The following is a 21,643-nucleotide window of genomic DNA, read 5'->3' as shown; positions in this document are numbered from 1 at the left end:
ACGCTATCAGAGTTCCTCTGAAATGCATAAGGTAACTGTGCATAAATGTGCATAAGGTAACCCGCTTTCGAGTCTCAGCTCAAGATTTAGGCTTATTGTTCATTATTGACGTCAACTTTAATCAAATAAATGTCGACTTAAAAAAATCTGAAATCGTTAAACTCCTATCATAAACATGGCAAAACTATTCCGTGAGTTGTTGTGATTTAACTAATTTTAAATAATACCTATTGGGGAAGTTTGCCGAGGCCCCTGGTTGAGAATTTATGATTTAAAGGATTGTTACAATTTCAATTTAAGTTAAGTACTATAAATTGCGTCTGTGATAGGCCTATTCTGCAAAAGAAAATGATTTTGACTCAACCCTCAGTTTGTAAAAACAAGCACAATTGTTTTTACAGTATCGCTCTAATGGAAGTCAACAGGGCAAATTTATCCACATAAGAAATCTTAGCATTAAAGGGATCACATAGATAACATTCATCAGCTCCAGTTACATACTTTTTGTACAGACGAGTTAATATACATGCTGTAATTTTAATACAAGCTTCACATTTCAGTTGTTTAACCTCCCAGAATGCCTTATTCATTATGAATCATCCATAATGCAGTACTGTGAAATGTGGGACGAGTTTTTTTTTTTTTTTGTAAGCCGAGTGATATAACTTGCATTGAACCCAGAACATTCCTTTAGGCTACTAATATTAAACACACTCCTATAAACTGCACCTGAAGTCAGGTTGGCCTCTCAGTTGAAACACAGTCACTGATTGGCCACCCAGTGTGTTTGTTGTGCAGAAACATGATTGTGTTTGTCTGATGTTTGGTCTGATTCATTTATCCAGTTAATGTTCTTTCCTCTCTGTGGGAAAATTAAATGTGACAATGTTGTAGAGTTCATGTAGATAGCATCACGTAAACTCTATGTACTCACGGCTTTGTGATGTATTCAAGGCTGAAATTCTTTTCAGTTCCTTTTAAATGTATTTTGTACCCATGGATCAAATTATAGGAATGTTATTTTATTCAGCGGAAGTTATTTCAATGCCCATCAGAGAATCTCATCTAGTATTTAATTACATTTTTACCTTCTGCTATCGCGTGTGCACTTTTATCATGAATGATTCAGTCCCCATCCCCAACCAGTTCAGAAAATGTGTGTTCAGGGATGATGTTCAGTGGGAAAACATGAGAGACATCTACAGAAAGGGCTGTTTGTGCTAGAGTTCCACTTTAAAGATGAATGAGTCCACAGTTCAATTCTGCCCCAAGACAAAACTTCACCACTGTACTAAATGATAAAACAGAGAAAATAGAATGACTGGAAGTTTTTGTCCTGTGGATTGTTCCTTCATTCTTCCTTTTTAGTATGTAAATATGTAATAAAGAATCCAACTGGTCTGAACAGCATACTGAAGCATAAGTTATTCTAAACATGATATTGGACCAGTTTCTACTGGCATACCTCAGGGCTCAATTTTAGGACCGTCTTTATTTATTCCCGCTTGGCTCTTCTCAGCCTGGCATGTTGGCTGTCCATCAAGCACAGTTATATTCCATGGGTGACAGAGCTTTTTCTATAGCTGCTCCCAGGTTGTGGAACCAACTTACTGTTGAAATTCAGTAAACACAGTCTCTTGGAATTAATTATTTTCATAACAATTTTAAAAACATTTCGGTAACATTGTCGATTTCTTATTGTTTTAATACACCAATGTACTATTGTTGATTTATGTTGTATTTTCCTTGTATTTTTACCTTGTGAAACGCTTTGAGAAGCTCCTTTAAAGGCGCTATAAAAAAAGTCTAAATCTAAATTCTGAATATCAGCTCAAAGTTATTGTAAACGCACACCTGTGACCACACATTAGCCGGATTCAATATTAATGTGCCGAGTTGCTGCATGGCTTGGCAGCTGTAAGCAGTCTAATGAATTAATGAACCAGGCAGACAAACTACAGTCTTTACACTGAACATATGGGACTCAAAATCTATTTCGACACTGGAAGAAGACAAATCTTTTAGGAATAAAAAATGTCTATGGTTAATATGGACAGTACCAACGTTAATATCAGTAAGACACCATGTCCATTAAATAGTTACATTTATTATTGGCATTAATAATAATGCTACTTATTATTATTATTCTTTATGTTGTTGTTAGAGTATTATTATAAATAATAATATTATTGCTAATAATAAATGTAGCTGATTTTTGGATGTGGTGTTTTGATGTTCTGTAATTTTTATACTGGTGCCTTTTTATAAAAGCATTACATCACTCAAGGCCATTATGCTTTTGGCCATATTACTTTCTCCAGCCACCATAGTGTTTCAGTTGTTTCAATGTGTTCAGCTGAGCACATGGGTACTCAGTAAATCAAAAACAACATGTTTAGTCTGTCCAACAGGCCTCTTGTTGCTGTTTTGACAAGTGAAAAAATAGACAGTGATTATATTGATTTCATGTGGCCAATATGAGCATTTTGTGAGTTGCACAATAAAACCATGGCTCTGTTTCCATGACTACAGTATACCGGCATCTGTAGGTGAGGAGCACAGCTGTGGAACATGAAACGTCATATTAGATTGACTGCAGCTCAAATATGAGAGCTCCCTGCGGCATTTCTGCTCTTTCCGCTCCATGTCTGCATTAACTTCAGCAGAAAGAGACAATCATGTTCAATTTGTGTATGCCAGTAATGTGGATTTAAAAAAATAAGTCATTTACTTCCAGCTAATGCATGGGTATATTATTGTATTTATTTATTTCATCAGTATAGGCGACTGTTCATTTCATGAGTTTGCATGCTAATGGGATTTCATAATCTTTAAGAAGCATCTTCAATAGAAATGCCAAACAAAAGAATTATCTAATGCATTTAAATGGAATAAATACTCAAGGCACATTTCAACAACTGCTCTTCTAATGAATTCACAAAGTAAGACCGATGCTCTGTGTAAAAACCATTAGCTGATAGGCAAGATATAAGAACCAATTAGATGCTGTTTATTTGGAGGTCTGTTCATTTGCATAAATAGTTGTTATGCATTTTAGTTATATAGGGTTTTTCCCGGGTCAAAAATGGTCTTCGGTGGTGGCGGACAAACACACGGTCATCAACAAAGTACCTTATACCCAGCCCAGTATACTTATAATAAATCCAAAATAAATGCAAAGAAACAGTTTGTAATATTAACTTATCCTATTATACGTGAAATGAAAAATAATCACTTAGGTAATTTATACTATAGTCACTGAGGGACAAAGTAAAACATTACATGAAAAAGTGGCAGGTCTATTCTTTTGCATTTACACTCCAAGATTAAATGCACAGGACATTTTGACGTACAGTATCAGATTGTTTTGTTCCGTTATTGGTACTGTCACATTAAATGATCAAAATAGATCAAAATAAATCTTTGGCGGGACAAAGATTAAAGATTAAGTTCACAGGTTTCTAGTCCAACTTTTTGGTGATTGTTTTCATATACTTTTATAGTCTTACCAAAATATAAAAGTAGACATATGTATTTTAATATATAAAGACCAATTTTTACAGTGAGAAAAATGTTTGGGGGACCTTTTTTTTTAAGAATTTTATTATTAAAAGAAAAATCTATAAATATTTACTTTATATTAAATATTCTCTACCCATTGTATGTTAAATGTATATGATGTATAAATGTAAATGTATAATACTAAATGTAAAACCTTTGAGTATATATATATACTCAAAGGTTTTACATTTAGTATTATACATTTACATTTACACCAACTTTCCAATCCTGGCTGGCCATCATTTATAACATCCAAAATAGAGCATATGTTACAATATTGTATATTTTTATTAGAGATATAGTATATATTTGTAGAATAGCCTAGTAAACAAAAGTAGGGAACTGTCGGCCTCAGTTAGTCCTATAGGTCTGGATGGAAAGTACTAGTACGAGACAAACACACTGAGTATAAACATGCACCAGTTACTCTATGGTACGATTTAAATGTCATATGCTGTTTTGACATTTTTTTCTTAATTTTTTTTTTTAAATGGACCAGTTGTTGGCATGCCACCTTTAAAGAGAAGCCAGACAGCCTCAGTGAAATGGTATAAAAGAGAGTTATGCGATCGGGATTGGTAGATGTACAGCTGGCATCTGCAACTTCTTGACTTGAGAGATTTCTTGCAAAGAAAGAAGACCTTTTCTACAACACTCATAGCAACTGAATAATTGGATCTAGTAAATTGTCCCCAAAAGCACTATGACCGCGCTGAACCTGTGTAACTTAACAAAACCTCATTCGTGTTTAAATTGTATAGCTGCCATAAACAATGAAGCATGTCCTTTATCCAGCAATATCTCAAAGACTTTGTTTAGCATTTTGCCTCAAACGACTTACTTCAGCATTCAGGTCTTGTCAAAAAAGTGTTATGAGATGGCAACCCTGAGATTGTGCCTAGAGCTGTTCAATATCCTCAGAGTTTCACCATGTCCAAACCAGGCTTGCTGCAATCTGTCTGTCCACGCTAAACGCAAAACGCATTACATTAACTGCTCTAAGCTTTGAATCTGCTGTCATTTTGCTTTTTTTGTTTGTTTTTTAGTTGTGTAAAATTAAAAAAAATTAATGTAATTATTTGGGCTGTCGGTCTATTAAAAATAAATCATATTAATACACTACCAGACAAAAGTTTGGAATAATTCATATATTTTTTTATGTTTTTGAAAGAAGTCTCTTATGCTCACCAAGGCTGCATTTATTTGATCAAAAAACAAATTGACAGCCCTAATTTTAGTTGGAATCTTGTAATGAATTCCTTATTATTTAAATGAATTTCATTGCTTATCTGTATTTTTTTCTAACCTGTCCTCCCAAGTAGGATCACTGATGCTCACCTTCTATTATGATGGCTATATAAGCCAAGCTTTACACACATGCACATAAACCTAAAGGTACAGCATGAGTACATTCCTACACACACACACACACACACACACACACACACACACACACACACACCTTCGCTGTCTGTCACGCACAGATTTCATGCTGGAGTAACCTTGTGCTCTCACATTAGTGAACACTATTATGGATGTCTTATTTAAAAATGAATGATGCTTCCATGGTCAGCACATTTAAAATTTTCCTATTGCAGAAAAACACACAGGAATGATAAAAGCCGATTTAACGGCTTTTAAAAGGAAAAGCTAAACATTCATAAGGAAAGCATTAGTGTCTGAAAGCTGAGAATGTTTGTGATCTCTACCATCAAAATACAGCACAACCAGGGCTTTGCTGCCCCACTTTATGTAATTGACTGCCATATGTTGTCCAATATGTTTAAATCACTGCTGGACTAGTGCATGACATCTTTTTCTTCAGTATATCGAAGCCTGTCCGGCTGTAATATTACCCAGTTATAATCAAAGGATTATTACTAGTTCGCTGATCTGTCTATGAAGTGAACTATAATACCAGCTGAACTAAAACAGTGCTTAAATAATTTATTTTTTTAGCTTTCTGTCTCTTTAATTTGGCCCAGATCTAGAAATGACCTAGTTTGTTCCTAAATAACATGTTAACAATGGAGCTAACAAGAGTCAAGCTGTACTAGTGCTCTTGTTTAATAAAAGTAAAATTGAATTGTGTTAAAGGGATAGTTCATCCAAAAATATGAGTTGTAATCTTTTATTTATACTCGCGCTCAGTGTGTTTTTGTACATACACCACTATTCAAAAGTTTGGGGTCAGTACATGTATTAATTTGATCAAAAATACTGTAAAAACAGTAATACAGTAGTGTGAAATATTATTGCAATTTAAAATACCTGTTTTCTATGTTAATATATTTTAAAATGTAATGTCAAAACGGAATTTTCAGCATCATTCCTCCAGTCTTCAGTGTCACATGATCCTTCAGAAATCATAACAATGCTGATTTGCTGCTCAAGATACATTTATTATTATAACTCGCAATTCTGACTTTTCTCCGAATTGTGAGTTCTCAGCACGCAATTGCAAGTCATAAAGTCAGAATTGTGGGATATAAACTCGCAATTGTGAGATAAAAAGTCGAAATTACCTTTTTTATTAAATTTTTTTATTCCATGGAGGAAACCAGCTTCTATAGTATAGACATTTTTTTAAAGTGTTGTTGTTGTTGTTCAGAAAACACATATTCAGCTCCAAAACTCAGTTCATTGTTTGAGCCAATAGGGGCTTTCGCACCGGAGGAACCTTTTCCTAGATGTCGGCGTGTTCGCACCGCAGGAACTAGGAACGATTTTTCTTCTAGGAACTCCTTTTGGAGGAACATATTTACAGTAGCTCACTTCAGAGTCAGGTCTAAACCAGCACTATAGGAACTATCCATGACGTTAGTGTACACTGATTGGCCGAACGCACGCAAAACACCAGCACCCGCCATTTTAAAAAAGCTGTGTAAACACACAGATTATAGCCTATATATTTACTCCAGAAACTAACTCTACGAACATGGAAAACAGTGATAGATGGGCCTCTTAACCTTTACGCTGAGGAGAAAATCCAACGCAACTTTGAGGAGACCAAGAGAAACATGATTATGTATTTCTGTTCAGTTAGCAACACTGGATATACGCTAATAACTTTTCATTACTGTCTACTTTCTATGTATAACAGTTCTATCCAATAACGTATTAGACAGGACTGTTTGACAGATCGTAAACTAATGAACACGGAGAATGCGAGCACTGTGTGCTCAGACTCTGGCGTTCTCAGCGCCGTCAAAATAAAAGTCCCAACAACAAGCGCGGCTTACGTCACTTCAGAGTTCCTACTTGCGGTGCGAATGCAACAGGAAAACGTTCCTATGGGATCCATTATTTCTCAGGGAACCACCCTGTTGGTTAGTTCCTAGAACTAAGTTCTTAGAACTATCCGGTGCGAAAGCCCATAATGTAAATTGCTATTCTATTTGGTGTCGCTTGTGGCTTAGAAATGACACACTGCAGCTTTAAGTTAAAGGTGACTACATTAATGTTCCGGCACATGATTTTCCTGTACTCTATTTTCATATGGCAGCTCTCCTGACAGCAGAATTGACTATGAAGTGGGGATCAATTTAATGTGTTTAGAGACTAGCGGCGATATTTGACTCTGCTGATTTGATGAAGTGGAGTTAAGAAGTCCTTGATCAAAAAGCCATCAGCAAAGCCCAATGTCTCCTCTGAGTCCACCGCGACCTTTTCACGACACCGCACTCTCTTACCTCACACCTCTCTGCAGACAACACAAGTGTGAGATTACATGGGGCTGAAGAAAGCTCTTCTGACCTTGCTGACATTCTCACTCTCCTTTTCTTCCCTTTTCCTGCTTTTTAGCAGAAATAGCAGACCGTACCTCTTAAAACCAAATCCTTTTAGGGGGCTTTCACACTGGTAGTTTACTTCGAACAGAGCACAGTTTGCATGAAAAGCTGGTAATGTGAAAGCTGTCATGCGGACCTGGGAGTGGTCAAAATATATGTCAAAATATCTTGTAAAGTGACTGATCTTGACTGAATAACTAGTTTTATATATATATATATATATATATATATATATATATATATATATATATATATTTTTTTTTTTTTTTTTTTTACTATATGCAGTGTTATCTTACATTTGATTATATTTGATTTCTTGCACTTTGTTCAGTAGAATTAATTTGTGCTACTGCTAATTTGTTTATTTTTTCTTATTTTATAACTAATTGTCTTTATTAATGTTTGAAATATATGTTAGTAAGTTGTTTTTTCTGATATTTTTTATACAAAGTTCCTTGTGAAAGTGTTTTTGAGGCTGCTGATTTTTGTTCATGCTATTTAGTGTGACAAAATGTTTTGCAAAAAGACACAGTATAAATATGTTTGATATTTAAATGGTTGGTTTATTTATTTATTTACTTATTTTTATTTTTACCTTATTGGAGTCAAAATTGGGAAAAGGAATATTTTTATTTTCATACAATGGAGTCCAGTGTTGTTTTGATCTTTTGAAGGAAAGAACGTTTGGGATGACATGAGGATGAGTAAAGGATGAAGATCATTTTGCAGCATTGCATGTGTTCTTCACAGATAAGGCAATCCCAGAATACTCTCTGATTATTAAAAACAAAAACAATGTAAAACCTGGTCAATAATAAACATACTTCACATTGTTATTTTAGTATTTTTATATACAATTATAGCATTTATTAATTTTTTTAACTAGTTTTTATTTTAGTTTTAGTCATTTTATGTAATTTTGTAATTTTTTATAATTTATTTAGCTTTAATAAGGCTTTAAATTTTATTTCGGTTTTAGTTTTAGTATTTTTAGTACTCTAATTTTCATTTCGATTTTCTTATTTTATTTATTTAATTTAATTTATATATAACATTTTTCTTTCAGCTTTATTTCAATTAACAAATGTTTTTTTTTTTTAAACATTTTTTTTTTCTATTTTCAAAGAACAATAACAGCACTTATACTTAGAAAGTAAAATTATTAGTTGATAGTTCCATCTAATTACCATTAGCAAATATCTGAGTGCTCTGTGCTGCATATTTTATGCTTTTTCTTGTGCCTTTACCTTAGCGACATTCTACCGTTTGACAATTATGTACCAAGTCTCCTGTGTGTTTCACATGATTGGTGCTACGTTGTGTGGCACACATGCTGTGAAGAACGTTCCAAATCTGTCACTTATTAGGTTCCACGTCAGATAGATGCTGTCAGCTGATGTAGGCTGTAGACAGCAAGACAGCTCATTAGGTTTGGGAACAAAGCTCCACATTTAATGTGTCCTGTTGATGTTTTCAGAATTAGTCTATCCTCTCTTGGTGGCTTATGAATCTCTGAAGCATTACAATTGTTTCAGTTATGAATACTGACACACACCCTCCTGCACACTAAAACACTGCATTACTGCATTGCAGATCCTTTGTATGCCATGAAGTGTTATGACATGACACTGTTGGTTCACCCTATTTCAATAGCAAGGCTGGCTTGCATTCAATATAAGCATATTTGAATAAAGTCAGGAAGATTAATGACAGCCATCTTGGTTGATGAATGAACTGTAGGGTTGGACAAGTGCTGCAATAATGCAGAAATCACTCCCCCATTTGATATGTATCTCTCCTTTAAATGATGAAACAGATCCAGCGATGGATAATAAATTCACTCAAGTCAAAACTGACTGCTTCAACGGAGCTGCCATTTCAGTGTATACAACATATCCTTGGCCATGCTAATTGGTACAACTTGTTGGGCCCCTGTGAATTCTTTCATGATATAAGAGCAGCTGAATGGCCCCGGCAGACTCATTGACTGTGGCGGCTCTCCAGGCCTCTGTAGCCAGAGATGATTTATTTATGCCTGCATTTCTGATACTTCTCAAACTGTTATCTAATATCAACAGACATCCATGCCAAATGGAGCAGATTGACCGTGACTGTGAAGGAGAGAGGGGGACAGATCTGCTAAAACGAGGGCCACGGGCCCTCTGATCTGCCGCCTGACCCTGTTGACTATCACTTAAAGGGATAGTTCACCCAAAAATGACAATTCTGCCATCATTTACTCACCCTCTGATATTTTCTTTTGTGTCATACAGGTTTGGAACGACATGAGGGTGAGTAAATAATGACAATATTCTTTTTTGGGTGAACTATTCTTTTGAAGGATGCCAGGAGAGAAAAGCTCTGAGACTCTGTTTACAGCTGTCATTAACATTGTCATATACAGACCCTTTCCAAAAAATTAGAATATCATGGTGGAACAGTTTATTTATTTCCATAAATCCATTCAAAACATTAAACTTCCATAGATTATAGATTCAGGGCCCACAACTTAAACGATTTCAAGTATTTAGTTGTTTATTTGTACATAATTTGGGCGTCCAGCTCATAAAACTCACGAAAAACAGGATTTCAAAAAATTTGAATATTACATGAAATCACACAGTAATTACACAGTGATACCATGGTCATTGAACCAGGTTTTGGCTCTTTTGGCAGTGTGGGCAGGTGCAAATCCTGCCTGAAAATGAAGGAAGCATGAAGTGCTCTGGAAATGTCCTGGTAGACGGCTGCGTTGACTCTGGATTTAATAAAGCACAGTGGACCAAAGTCCTCTTTTCTGATGAGAGCAAATTTTGCATCTCATTTGGAAACCAAAGTCCCAGAGTCTGGAGGAAGAATGGAGAGGCACACGATCCAAGATGCTTGAAGTCCAGTGTGAAGTTTCCACAGTCTGTGTTGGTTTGGGGAGCCATGTCATCGGCTGGTGTTGGTCCACTGTGCTGTCCACTCAACGCAGCCGTCTACCAGGACATTTCCAGAGCACTTCATGCTTCCTTCAGCAGACAAGCTTTATGGAGATGCTGACTTCATTTTCCAGCAGGATTTGCACCTGCCCACACTGCCAAAAGAACCAAAACCTGGTTCAATGACCATGGTATCACTGTGTAAATACTGTGTGATTTCATGTAATATTCAAATTTTTTGAAATCCTGTTTTCGTGAGTTTTATGAGCTGAAAGCCCAAATTATGTACAAATAAACAACTAAATACTTGAAATCATTTAAGTTGTGGGCCCTGAATCTATAATATATGGAAGTTTAACGTTTTGAATGGAATTATGGAAATAAATAAACTTTTCCATGATATTCTAATTTTTTAGAAAGGGTCTGTATATAAATATATATATTTATTTTTTAATTTTTTTAAGAGGCATTTAACAGTTTTTTTTATGATCAGATCCCATGCAAGATGAAATCATTTATTGTTACTGTCACTTTAGTTTTAGTTTCAGTTTAGTTTTCAAGGTGTGCCCAAAATGAAGCACTTAAACCTCAGTTTTTTCTGTTCTTTGTTTGGCGTTGCTTGTGTTTAAGAGCACTCTGTTACATTTAATTAGCATTAATCCTTGCTTGTTTCTTTGTTTTATTTGTTTATTAAAGTATACGGCTGCATTTAGATCCACTTGCCTCATCTCATCCTCATTGCCCGACCAGAACGTTACAGTTACAATAAGAGTTTATATGGAACTAAAATAATTAGGATCTCAATTTAAATAACATTAAAATTGAGCAGATACTCAAAATACAACCAGTAAAAAAGGAAACACCCTAATTTATACAATTCAAACATGGTGATATGATAAAGAGCAGCAAATTAACTACATAATTTGCTACAAAAAGGACATTTCTGCAGTGACTCATAAAATGGATCATTTACTCTTTGAACTAATGAACTGTTCAAATGAATTAACTAACTGAATGAACTGATTCACCAATTCAAATGATCTGTACACTTATGCTGCTTTAAAGGTATACAGTAGTTCAGCCCAAAATAAAACTCTGTCTTCATTCTGTGATCATTTTGTTGTTCCAATTTCAATGTTGTTTTGATATTCTTTGGAACGACTTAGTAAGTAAATGAGTAAATGGTGACAGAATTATGGTAAATGGTGAGTAAATGGTGACAGGTGTCCTTCATGGACAAGACAATCCCAGAATGCACTGTGATGTGAAGAAAAAAAACTGATCAATATTATATATACTTCATTCAATACTGAAAAGTATTGATTAAAAAAAGTACCAACTAATTACTTTTACCAAATATTTGTGGTGTGTATTTTCATGCTTGTATTTGTGTCATTAGCTTAGCAACATGCTAATATTCAACAGTTGGAATCAATTGTGAAACAAACCTACTTCCATACTATATAGTTGTCGAAAAACAGTACGTGTGCTGAGTAGTATGTCCGAATTCATAGCATTCATAAAACATTAGGCAAGAAGACACAGATCAGCAGAACGATTTGACGTTTTAGGTGAACCTGTTCAAACATCTGCTTCTGATCCACAGCAGTCAAACAGACGTGTCCACCAGAGAAGTTTGACTGCGGAGGAAAGTGCGTGTCGCTGTCCTGGCGGTGTGACGGGGAAAGAGACTGTGAAAACGGCGAAGATGAAGCGGACTGTGCAGCAGGTGAGTCTGCTCTCTTTCTCTCAGACTGTGTGTTTGATTCTCCACAGGGAGTTTTGTTCAAGGCTGAGGTGATGCAGACTTTGAACAGACTTTCACCCCAGTGCTGTGGATCTGCTTCAGTCGAGGCTCTGAAAGGCACAGAGAGGAGAGAGAGACCTAGTCAATGGTTTATTTCCTCAGCACAAGTCTATGTTCTGTCTTTTATTGAGACTCTCTAGTACTGGACAATTACGTGTTGTTTGGACAATTGTAGTACTAGACAGTTACAACTGAGAGTCAATTATAGCAATTAATTTAGATCTGCGCCTGTTGTGTAATTATTCTATTTGCAAAGTGTTTTGCAGAGGTTGAGCATTGTAACCAATCACAGATATGCCAGTTGTACGCATGAATGTAATAGTGAGACATTTAGGTTAGTCTACAGGTCATTCAGTGACAGTCCTTTGAGTTTTAAACAGTCTGATCCATATTGAAAAAGTATGTTTTATTTAAAGTCCCCCTGTAGTCAATTTTATTTCTTAAAACTCATCTTTGATCACCAATATTACATATTTAAATGTTTTTTCCTTGAAAAAATTTAACTTTGCATTCATTGCATTTCAATGCAACCCTTGCCACATTTAGTATACTCAGTTCTATGAATATGCAAATTAGCCCCGCCTCCACTCACTCACACCAGCTCAGAGATCCACTCGTTGACTGTCACACGTTGACCTGGGGTGCGTTTCCTGTACAACGACGCAACTCGCTCCTTAACTACCATAGTACGATGCATCGTTGAAGAAATCAACTAGCTAGTCACGACTGTTTCCCGAAACCGTATCGTCGCAAATTGGTAGTTCAACCACGTTGGTTAATGATGTCACGCAGCAGGTGGTGGAGTATTTAGTATGGACTATTTCAAATTTTTCTCAGCTATTTTGCTTTATTTCCAGATTCAATCATAGGCTCGTTCTTACGTAGTAGAACACGTTTGCACATGCGCACTCTTCAAAAACGGTGCTTTAAATCTCTTGACAAACTAAAAGACGTAAATGACATTTGTATGTATTATAAATAAAAGATACTGATTGTACTGAATGCCAGCTTGCTTATTTTGCTCAAGATAAGGATTTAATAAGTCCACATGTCATGCAAACATGAAACTATGCTTCTAACCACAGGTCGAGAGCTGTTGTTCCAACCACACAACTTTGCGATGCTGACATTGCCAATGTTCGTTAGAACGATGGTTTCGGGAAACACCGACTCGTTGAACTATGCTGATAACGACGGAACTTGTGACCATAGTTGGTTAACGATGCTTTTGGGAAACGCACTCCTGATTGGTTACAAGGTAGTTTGTGACGTCAGAAAACCTTGTTTTTGAGACTGTCTTTCTTTCACTGCGGTTTTAAGGAGAAAATACTCAGCAATGGTGTTGACTTATGAATTTGCACATGGTTTGTCTTAAAGCATATTAAAAACACCACATAGACATATAAACAACATTAAAAGCTGGATTTTCATCACAGGGGGAATTTAACACTCTGCGCTCTCATGCTAATTTGCCCAGTTTAGCCCACTAAATTGTCTTCAGTCTGTTTTAACCAAAGGACGGTTTTGGTTCCAAACCAATTTTTATAACTGAACAAAACTGCAACTTCCTCATAAATCAAGGCGCAGGCAGTGTAAATAAGAGTTAATTATGCAGTGTGGACAGCTTCATTTATTGTAGGAGTGTTTGTGAGGGTTCAGGCAGTGAACTCTCTCTGAACTGTGGAGCTCTAGCCGTCATGTGAAACTGTGTGAGCAGCTTCAGTAATTATTATGGGATGAGACCATTTTAGTACTCCAGTGTTACTCGCATTCTGCATAATTTATTCAGCATTAACAGTTTTGCTTGTCAAGCTGCTAAAAGTGTTCATGTGAATCGTCTTGATTGAATATTTAACTACATAAAAACAAAATATTTTTTATTATAAATTCTATTGATTTAAATAGGCTAATTGTTAATACAATATCAATGGAAGTATTAACAATTGTGATTTTTGTCATAATTTATGCCCTAGTTTTTTGTGTTGGTCAGACATCAATTGACTGATTATCTTGTATTTACATTTAAAATGAATGAAAGTCATTACATTATATAGCAGTATATCAAACCAAGTGACATTTATTTGAAAGAAAGCACACTTTTGGTTTTCAGGGTGTATTGTGGGGCTTTTTTTGTGAGCAAACGTTTCTGTGCACTGGTAGGATTTCGCGTTTGAGGCCCTTAAAATGGCCGACTAGTCACGACTAGGGAGCTGATTGAGACACACTCATAGATACTTTTCAAAATTAATGAAAAAACTCTGGTTAGTGGATCATGTTAGTTAATGTGATGAACTACACCTGTGGTTTAGGTGTGAACACGAGGAGGCAATGGCTTCAAATGCAAAAACGATTTAAAAAGTCAAGCTAGTTCTAAGAAATAATGTAATATTATTTGTTTGTAGATGCAATTTTATTTATCTAATGCATTTATTATTTAAGTGTGGCTTAGGTGTCCAGAAACTCTTTGGGCCATTGTATAGCTTAAACTAATAATGAATGCTGAATATAGGCTGTGGTACCAAGTAAGTATTCTTAAGGAGAAGCAGATCCGGCAAAAATATGTCCTTGACGTCCTCGCCCAAGGTTGTCTTGATAAATTGTCTGGACTCTTGGGAATTGATGTTAGTGGAAGGGCTCATACTCATGTGTCATGCTCATTGAATGTTTCAACACTTTTGGTAGGAGGTGCTTGAGCTCTGCTTATTAAACATGGTTGTTTCACCTCAGCCAATCAGGTGTCTTCACAAACCCCCACTGTGAATCTCACTGCCCTACTTTTGAGAAGCTGTGAAAATTGACTCTTTCTCTAGCTTCCCTTTCCCTTGCTCTTCGTAATAGTATTTCTCCACTCTCTGTCCCTCATTAATGGCTTCTCACACTCCGTCATTTTCCACAATCTCTCTTTCTCATCTTCCAATTCTGCCTGTTAAAATAAAGGATAGTCTCGCAGGTGATAAAATATTATCATTTTGAGCTACATATTTTATAAACCACATATAAATCACATTATAAACTTATGATAATAATAATAATAATATACAATTAATACAATGACTAAGTAAAATTATATTACTATACAAAATAGGTAACACTTTACAATAAGGTTCCAATGGTTAAAATTATGAAAAAAAACTCCTAAAACATTTGTTAATCTTAATTTCAACATTCACTAATACATTATTAAAATCAAAAGTTGCATCTGTTAATATTATCAATGAACAATGAACAGTTGTATTTTTATTAACTAACATTAACAAAGATGAATAAATTATGTAACAACTGTAACACTAAATTATGCATAATTACAAGTAACCCTAAACCAAACCCTAACCATAACTCTATAGTAAGTACATGTAGTTAATTAATATTACACAGTACTTATTTGTGTAAGTACAATGTAACTTCATCACCTTAAAATAGTGTAACATTATATTAGATTATTATGAAAAATCGTTTTAATTTTATTATATTATTATAGGAAAAATATGAAATTGTAGAAAGTCTGTCTGACTGTCTACATTAGTGATTGTGTCCCTGAGTTATTTAAATTATTTACAGCCCAGCTATTATTTTATTTAAACATCCAGGGCGCATTTTCTGGAGTTATCTTTAGTTAACTTTACATCATTTATTATTTCTTATCTGTCTGTGTTTTGATTAATTTGTTGTCTAGCTCGTTTCTGATTATGATCTGGTCCTTTACTAGCCTACACCTGTTAATTGTAATTAACCTGCAGGTCATCTCTGTGGACACACTCTGAGGAAGCATTAGTGTGACAACATTTTTAACGCCATTGTAAAATCCTTTCCTGAAAGGCCATTTAAATAAAGGTTTGTTTTTTTAATTAAACATAAGACGTGCCTCGGATATAGTTTAAATAATATATTGAAAATTGAAAACCAACCTGCTTCTGATCCTCCTTTGTTGCAAGTCAATTCCATCTGACACATTAAAAACTCTTGCAATGTCACAAGATATAAATCAGAATGTTAATTGCCCTATTAAGAGCAAATGAAACAGCCTCCAACCATTTTTCACGCTAGGCGGTGGGAGATGATAATTCATATGTGTTAAAAGACCTGGCGAAACACAAAGGCTAATTAATCATTATGCATCTTCAATAACAGCCATAAAGACATTTTGGATGGATGGATGGGCTAGTATGGTTGTATGTTTTCCAGATTATTTTTATTAATCAGTGTTTTATTCAGCCGTCCTCATCAGAGGTTCAAGTCTTGGCAGCACTGAGACATTCTTTCCTTCTGTAGAGGTAATCATGATTCTATTTTCATCAAGCTATAAACCGAGAGCCCAGGCATTCTCTCACCACTCAGACTCCTGATCAGTTCATCCGTGCCAGTGTCAGAGTATCGAGCCAGGAGAACGGGAGCCCTGGCTCAAAATGATATTTCACCTGGGTCTGATGATAATTGATTTCCTGCCTTGCTTTGTGAGGTATGTGCCGTGTAATACACCTCTAATTATCCACCATTGAAAGCCTCATAACTCGAATCTACTGCAGTGATGCTCAGACGGGATACGTCTCAATGCATTCACACAAAGTGCTTACTGAACGTGCTTGTTTCTCAGTATTGCATCATTTCTTTTCCTGTTGTTTTGACATATAGTACCATAGGGTAAGGCTAAACATATAATTGATATAGGTTATTTTTATCTTTTTGTCTATGTTCGATATGAGCAATGGTTTGATTCACTTTGTTTAATCAGAATTAATGTTCATGGCAGGCGCTTTTCTCATAAAGAGGCTTTGTTCGTTTTTAAATTTTGAGTTCATGCACTATGAAGGATGAGTGAGGGAGTGAGTGAGTGAGTGAGTGAGTGAGCGAGCGAGTGAGTGAGTGAGTGATATAAGTGAGTGAGAGAGAGAGTTTAGTGCGTGATATAAATGAGTGATTGATATGAGTGAGTGAGTGAGTGAGAGTTCAGTGAGTGAGTGAGTAATATAAATGAGTGAGTGAGTGAGTGAGAGTTCAGTGAGTGAGTGAGTAATATAAGTGAGTGAGTGAGTGAGAGTTCAGTGAGTGAGCGAGTAATATAAGTGAGTGAGTGAGTGAGTGAGTGAGAGTTCAGTGAGTGAGTGAGTAATATAAGTGAGTGAGTGAGTGAGTAATATAAGTGAGTGAGTGAGTGAGTGAGTGAGTGAGTGAGTGAGTGAGTGAGAGTTCAGTGAGTGAGTAAGATAAGCGGGTGAGAGAGAGAGATAGTGCAGTTAATGAGTGAGTGAGTGAGAGTAAGAGGTGAGTGAGTGAGTGAGTTAATGAGAGTGAGAGTTCAGTGATTGAGTGAGTGAGTAATATAAGTGAAAGAGAGAGAGAGTTTAGTGAGTGAGTAAGTAAGTAGAGTGAGAGTTGAGTGATTAAGTGAGTTGAGTGAGTGAATGAGTGTGAGTTCAGTGAGTGAGTGAGTAGAGCGAGAGTTCAGTGAGTGAATGTGAGTTGAGTGAGTGAATGAGTGTGAGTGAGAGTTCAGTGAGTGAGTGAGTGAGTAGAGTGAGAGATCAGTGAGTGAATGAGTGTGAGTGAGAGTTCAGTGAGTGAGTGAGTGAGTAGAGTGAGAGATCAGTGAGTGAATGTGAGTGAGAGTTCTGAGTGAGTGAGTGAGTGAGTTGAGTTGAGTTGAGTTGAGTGATATAAGTGAGTGAGTTGAGTTGAGTTGAGTTGAGTTGAGTTGAGTTGAGTTGAGTTGAGTTGAGTTGAGTTGAGTTGAGTGATATAAGTGAGTGAGTGAGGTGAGTTGAGTTGAGCGAGTAAAATAAGTGAGTGAGTGAGTGAGTGAGTGAGTGAGTGAGTGAATGGTGTTCCAGAAGAAGGCCAGATCTCAGGGACACAAACACCAGTTCACGTATAAAGAGCAGGTCCTGCAGCACAGCACTAGCTACAGTCATCTGGGCATCGACATCAGCGCTTCGGGACACTTCGGTCTGGCTGTCAAAACACTGAGCGAAAAGGCTTGGAGGGCTTTTTATGCTATAAAGTCACGATGCGGTCACTTAAAATTACCCATTAAAATATGGATAAAATTATATAATTCAATAATAAAACCAATTCTTTTATATGGATGTGAAATTTGGGGACCAGTACTAAATAAAAAAAATTGCCATTGGGATAAAACTTCAGTAGAAAAACTACGATTGGGAATTGCCAAAAACATTTTAGGGGTTCACAGAAGCACGTCCAACGACGGTTGCAGGGCTGAATTAAGCTTGTACCCGCTGAACATTGAGATCCAGAAGAGATGTGTTCAGTTCTGGCATCACCTCCATCAGTCCGATCCAGATTCAGTCCAATATAAAGCCCTCCTCGCCAATGAAACCTCAGCAGAATCTCATCCTCTAAACACACTCGCTCTTCAACTCGTCCATGAAGCTCAACTCCCCTCTGACTACAGCTATAACCCCAAAACTATTATTAAAGAAATCGACACAAATCTAAAAGACACTCATGATGAATCACTAAAAGCACGTTTTGACCTCCAAAATAAACTCCAATGTTACTCGACCCTAAATAGAACCACTAAATTGGCCAATTATCTATTAATTAAACAAATTACTAACACAATAGCATATCTAATATAAGATTAGAAAGGAACCTATGGTTTGAATGCTAATTGTCTTCTGGCTTTTCGGACTGCAAACTGAACAGCTCTGTACATTATGCTATGTTATGCGTCACACACACATTGTGTAGGAGGTGCTAAACTGCAGTTCTCTGACTTATTTCTGATCGTAACTCTTTTGTCATCATTCAGTATCCATCATATCCCTCGCTGTACATAAATTAGATTTACATGCACTGTAACAGAAATACACTCCTTGCCAGTCATTTATCAAAAACACACTATGCTGGGACCATGCTTCCCTTCCTCCTCAGATCCTTCCTTATCACCAGCGTTAGCAAGCAGTGGGTAACTTATTAAAGTCAATCTCGTTTTGGCGTTTGGTTAATTGAGTCTTTCATGTATTGAATTATGCATGATTCTCCTGAGCAGGTTTGATTATCAGCCCCTCTAGAAGCTCAAATTGCTCATCATGTAAAATCACATGCAACAACCCTCTCAGCATCAGATCTAGTCACAGGCGGTGTGCAATAAATTACTGTTTACTGACATTGTCACAGTTCAGCTCTTTTACCTGATCGATTAGCTGTTCAAGACACAAAAAGATATCTTAGGGTATATGTTCAGAGTACTAGCATAATACTCACTGCATACTGTGCAGTGTACACTGCTTACTATACACTATTGTTCAAACGTTTGGGATAGGTAAGAGAAGTCTTTTATGCTCACTAAAGCTGCATTTATTTCATAAATACAAAATACAATAAAAGTGTAATAATTTTTATTTATTTTATTTCTGTGATGGTAAAGCTGAATTTTCAGCATCATTACTCCAGTCTTCAGTCACATGATCCTTCAGAAATCATTCTGATATGATGATTTAAAGCATCCTTACTGAACAAAAGTCAGCAACTATTAATTACTAATGAATAGTAGCCTAATTAAGTATTTATAATTACTAGTAATTAATTAATAATAATTATTAAAATATTAACTTATTTGAAAAAAATGGTAGTGTATTATTAAAAATAATATGCAACAATAAACATTTCTAACACTAATATGCTACATTATTGTCACATAACCTTATTACGTCTGACACAAGACCTTTTTAGATGCATGTTTAATTCTGTGAGTGGCATCCAGGTGTAGTTTAAAAAATATATATTTTGCATTTCAAATCCAGTTTAGTATAAAAATGTCTTTATTTTTGACAGTCAAATCAAATGAGTTAGAAACAAGAACTTTTGTGGTTTATTCATCACACAGGAAATGGAAGGTCAAGTGCAATGCATTGTGGGGTACAGTATGTTATTCAATATTCTTTGTTGTATACTGAACATTTTGTTTAATTAAGTTATTAGTAGGGGTCGAACAATATATCGTGTCACAATATATTGCAAAACAAAAATTCAACAATATGTATTGTGGATAGTGACAATATATATTGTGTATAGTTCACCCAAAATAAAAATTACTGTGTGAAAAAAACCCTCAAGTTTTTAGAGTTTTAATGTCAGTAATACATTCTTTAACTATATATATTGTTGAATATAATGTATAATAATGCAATGGGTGAATATTTGTGGGTCCTGATAATGCTAAATGTCTTATGTTACCAGTAAAAAGTGGCCTACATTATTTTAAATAGATCTAGTCAGTGACAGAGTGCAAGCATATTCGTCTAAAATATATTCATAATTTTCAGCTTCAGAATCATGAATATTTTTATTCTGGTTTCACCATTGTCCTGTGCATTGGGTATCTAGTCCAAGCCTATTCATTTCCACCCCCAATGTAATACCAAATTTAGCATTTTAATCAACAGTACATTTTTTGTTAACCTTTTATTATATGTCTTGGAGCATCGCGATAAAATAGTATCGTGAGTTCAGTATCGTGATATGTATCGAATCGTGACATGAGGGTATCGTTACACCCATAGCTATTAGTATTATAGAATTCCATGCAAGGTTTCAGTGCACACAGTATGCATACTATATAATACAGTGAGGAAAATAAGTATTTGAACACCCTGCTATTTTGCAAGTTCTCCCACTTAGAAATCATGGAGGGGTCTGAAATTGTCATCGTAGGTGCATGTCCACTGTGAGAGACATCATCTAAAAAAAAAAATCCAGAAATCACAATGTATGATTTTTTAACTATTTATTTGTATGATACAGCTGCAAATAAGTATTTGAACACCTGAGAAAATCAATGTTAATATTTGGTACAGTAGCCTTTGTTTGCAATTACAGAGGTCAAACGTTTCCTGTAGTTTTTCACCAGGTTTGCACACACTGCAGGAGGGATTTTGGCCCACTCCTCCACACAGATCTTCTCTAGATCAGTCAGGTTTCTGGGCTGTCGCTGAGAAACACGGAGTTTGAGCTCCCTCCAAAGATTCTCTATTGGGTTTAGGTCTGGAGACTGGCTAGGCCACGCCAGAACCTTGATATGCTTCTTACAGAGCCACTCCTTGGTTATCCTGGCTGTGTGCTTCGGGTCATTGTCATGTTGGAAGACCCAGCCTCGACCCATCTTCAATGCTCTAACTGAGGGAAGGAGGTTGTTCCCTAAAATCTCGCAATACATGGCCCCGGTCATCCTCTCCTTAATACAGTGCAGTCGCCCTGTCCCATGTGCAGAAAAACACCCCCAAAGCATGATGCTACCACCCCCATGCTTCACAGTAGGGATGGTGTTCTTGAGATGGTACTCATCATTCTTCTTCCTCCAAACACGTTTAGTGGAATTATGACCAAAAAGTTCTATTTTGGTCTCATCTGACCACATGACTTTCTACCATGACTCCTCTGGATCATCCAAATGGTCATTGGCAAACTTAAGACGGGCCTTGACATGTGCTGGTTTAAGCAGGGGAACCTTCCGTGCCATGCATGATTTCAAACCATGACATCTTAGTGTATTACCAACAGTAACCTTGGAAACGGTGGTCCCAGCTCTTTTCAGGTCATTG

General features: G+C 36.0%; 1 protein-coding gene across 2 annotated transcripts in view; it reads left to right on the top strand.

Moving 5' to 3' along the window:
- Positions 1 to 21,643, top strand: part of LOC311086547 (low-density lipoprotein receptor-related protein 8-like) — a 79,160-nt gene that overhangs the window by 27,693 nt on the left and 29,824 nt on the right. For both annotated transcript variants that reach the window (XM_084119478.1, XM_084119479.1), the window contains exon 4: positions 11,883 to 12,005. In XM_084119478.1, coding sequence (XP_083975604.1) covers positions 11,883 to 12,005 — 123 coding nt within the window. The remainder of the gene's footprint in view (positions 1 to 11,882; positions 12,006 to 21,643) is intronic.

This window comes from Abramis brama, assembly GCF_963993115.1.
Source record: "Abramis brama genome assembly, chromosome: 7".
Taxonomy (NCBI): Eukaryota; Metazoa; Chordata; class Actinopteri; order Cypriniformes; family Leuciscidae; genus Abramis; species Abramis brama.
This window is presented reverse-complemented; position numbering and strand designations above follow the sequence as displayed.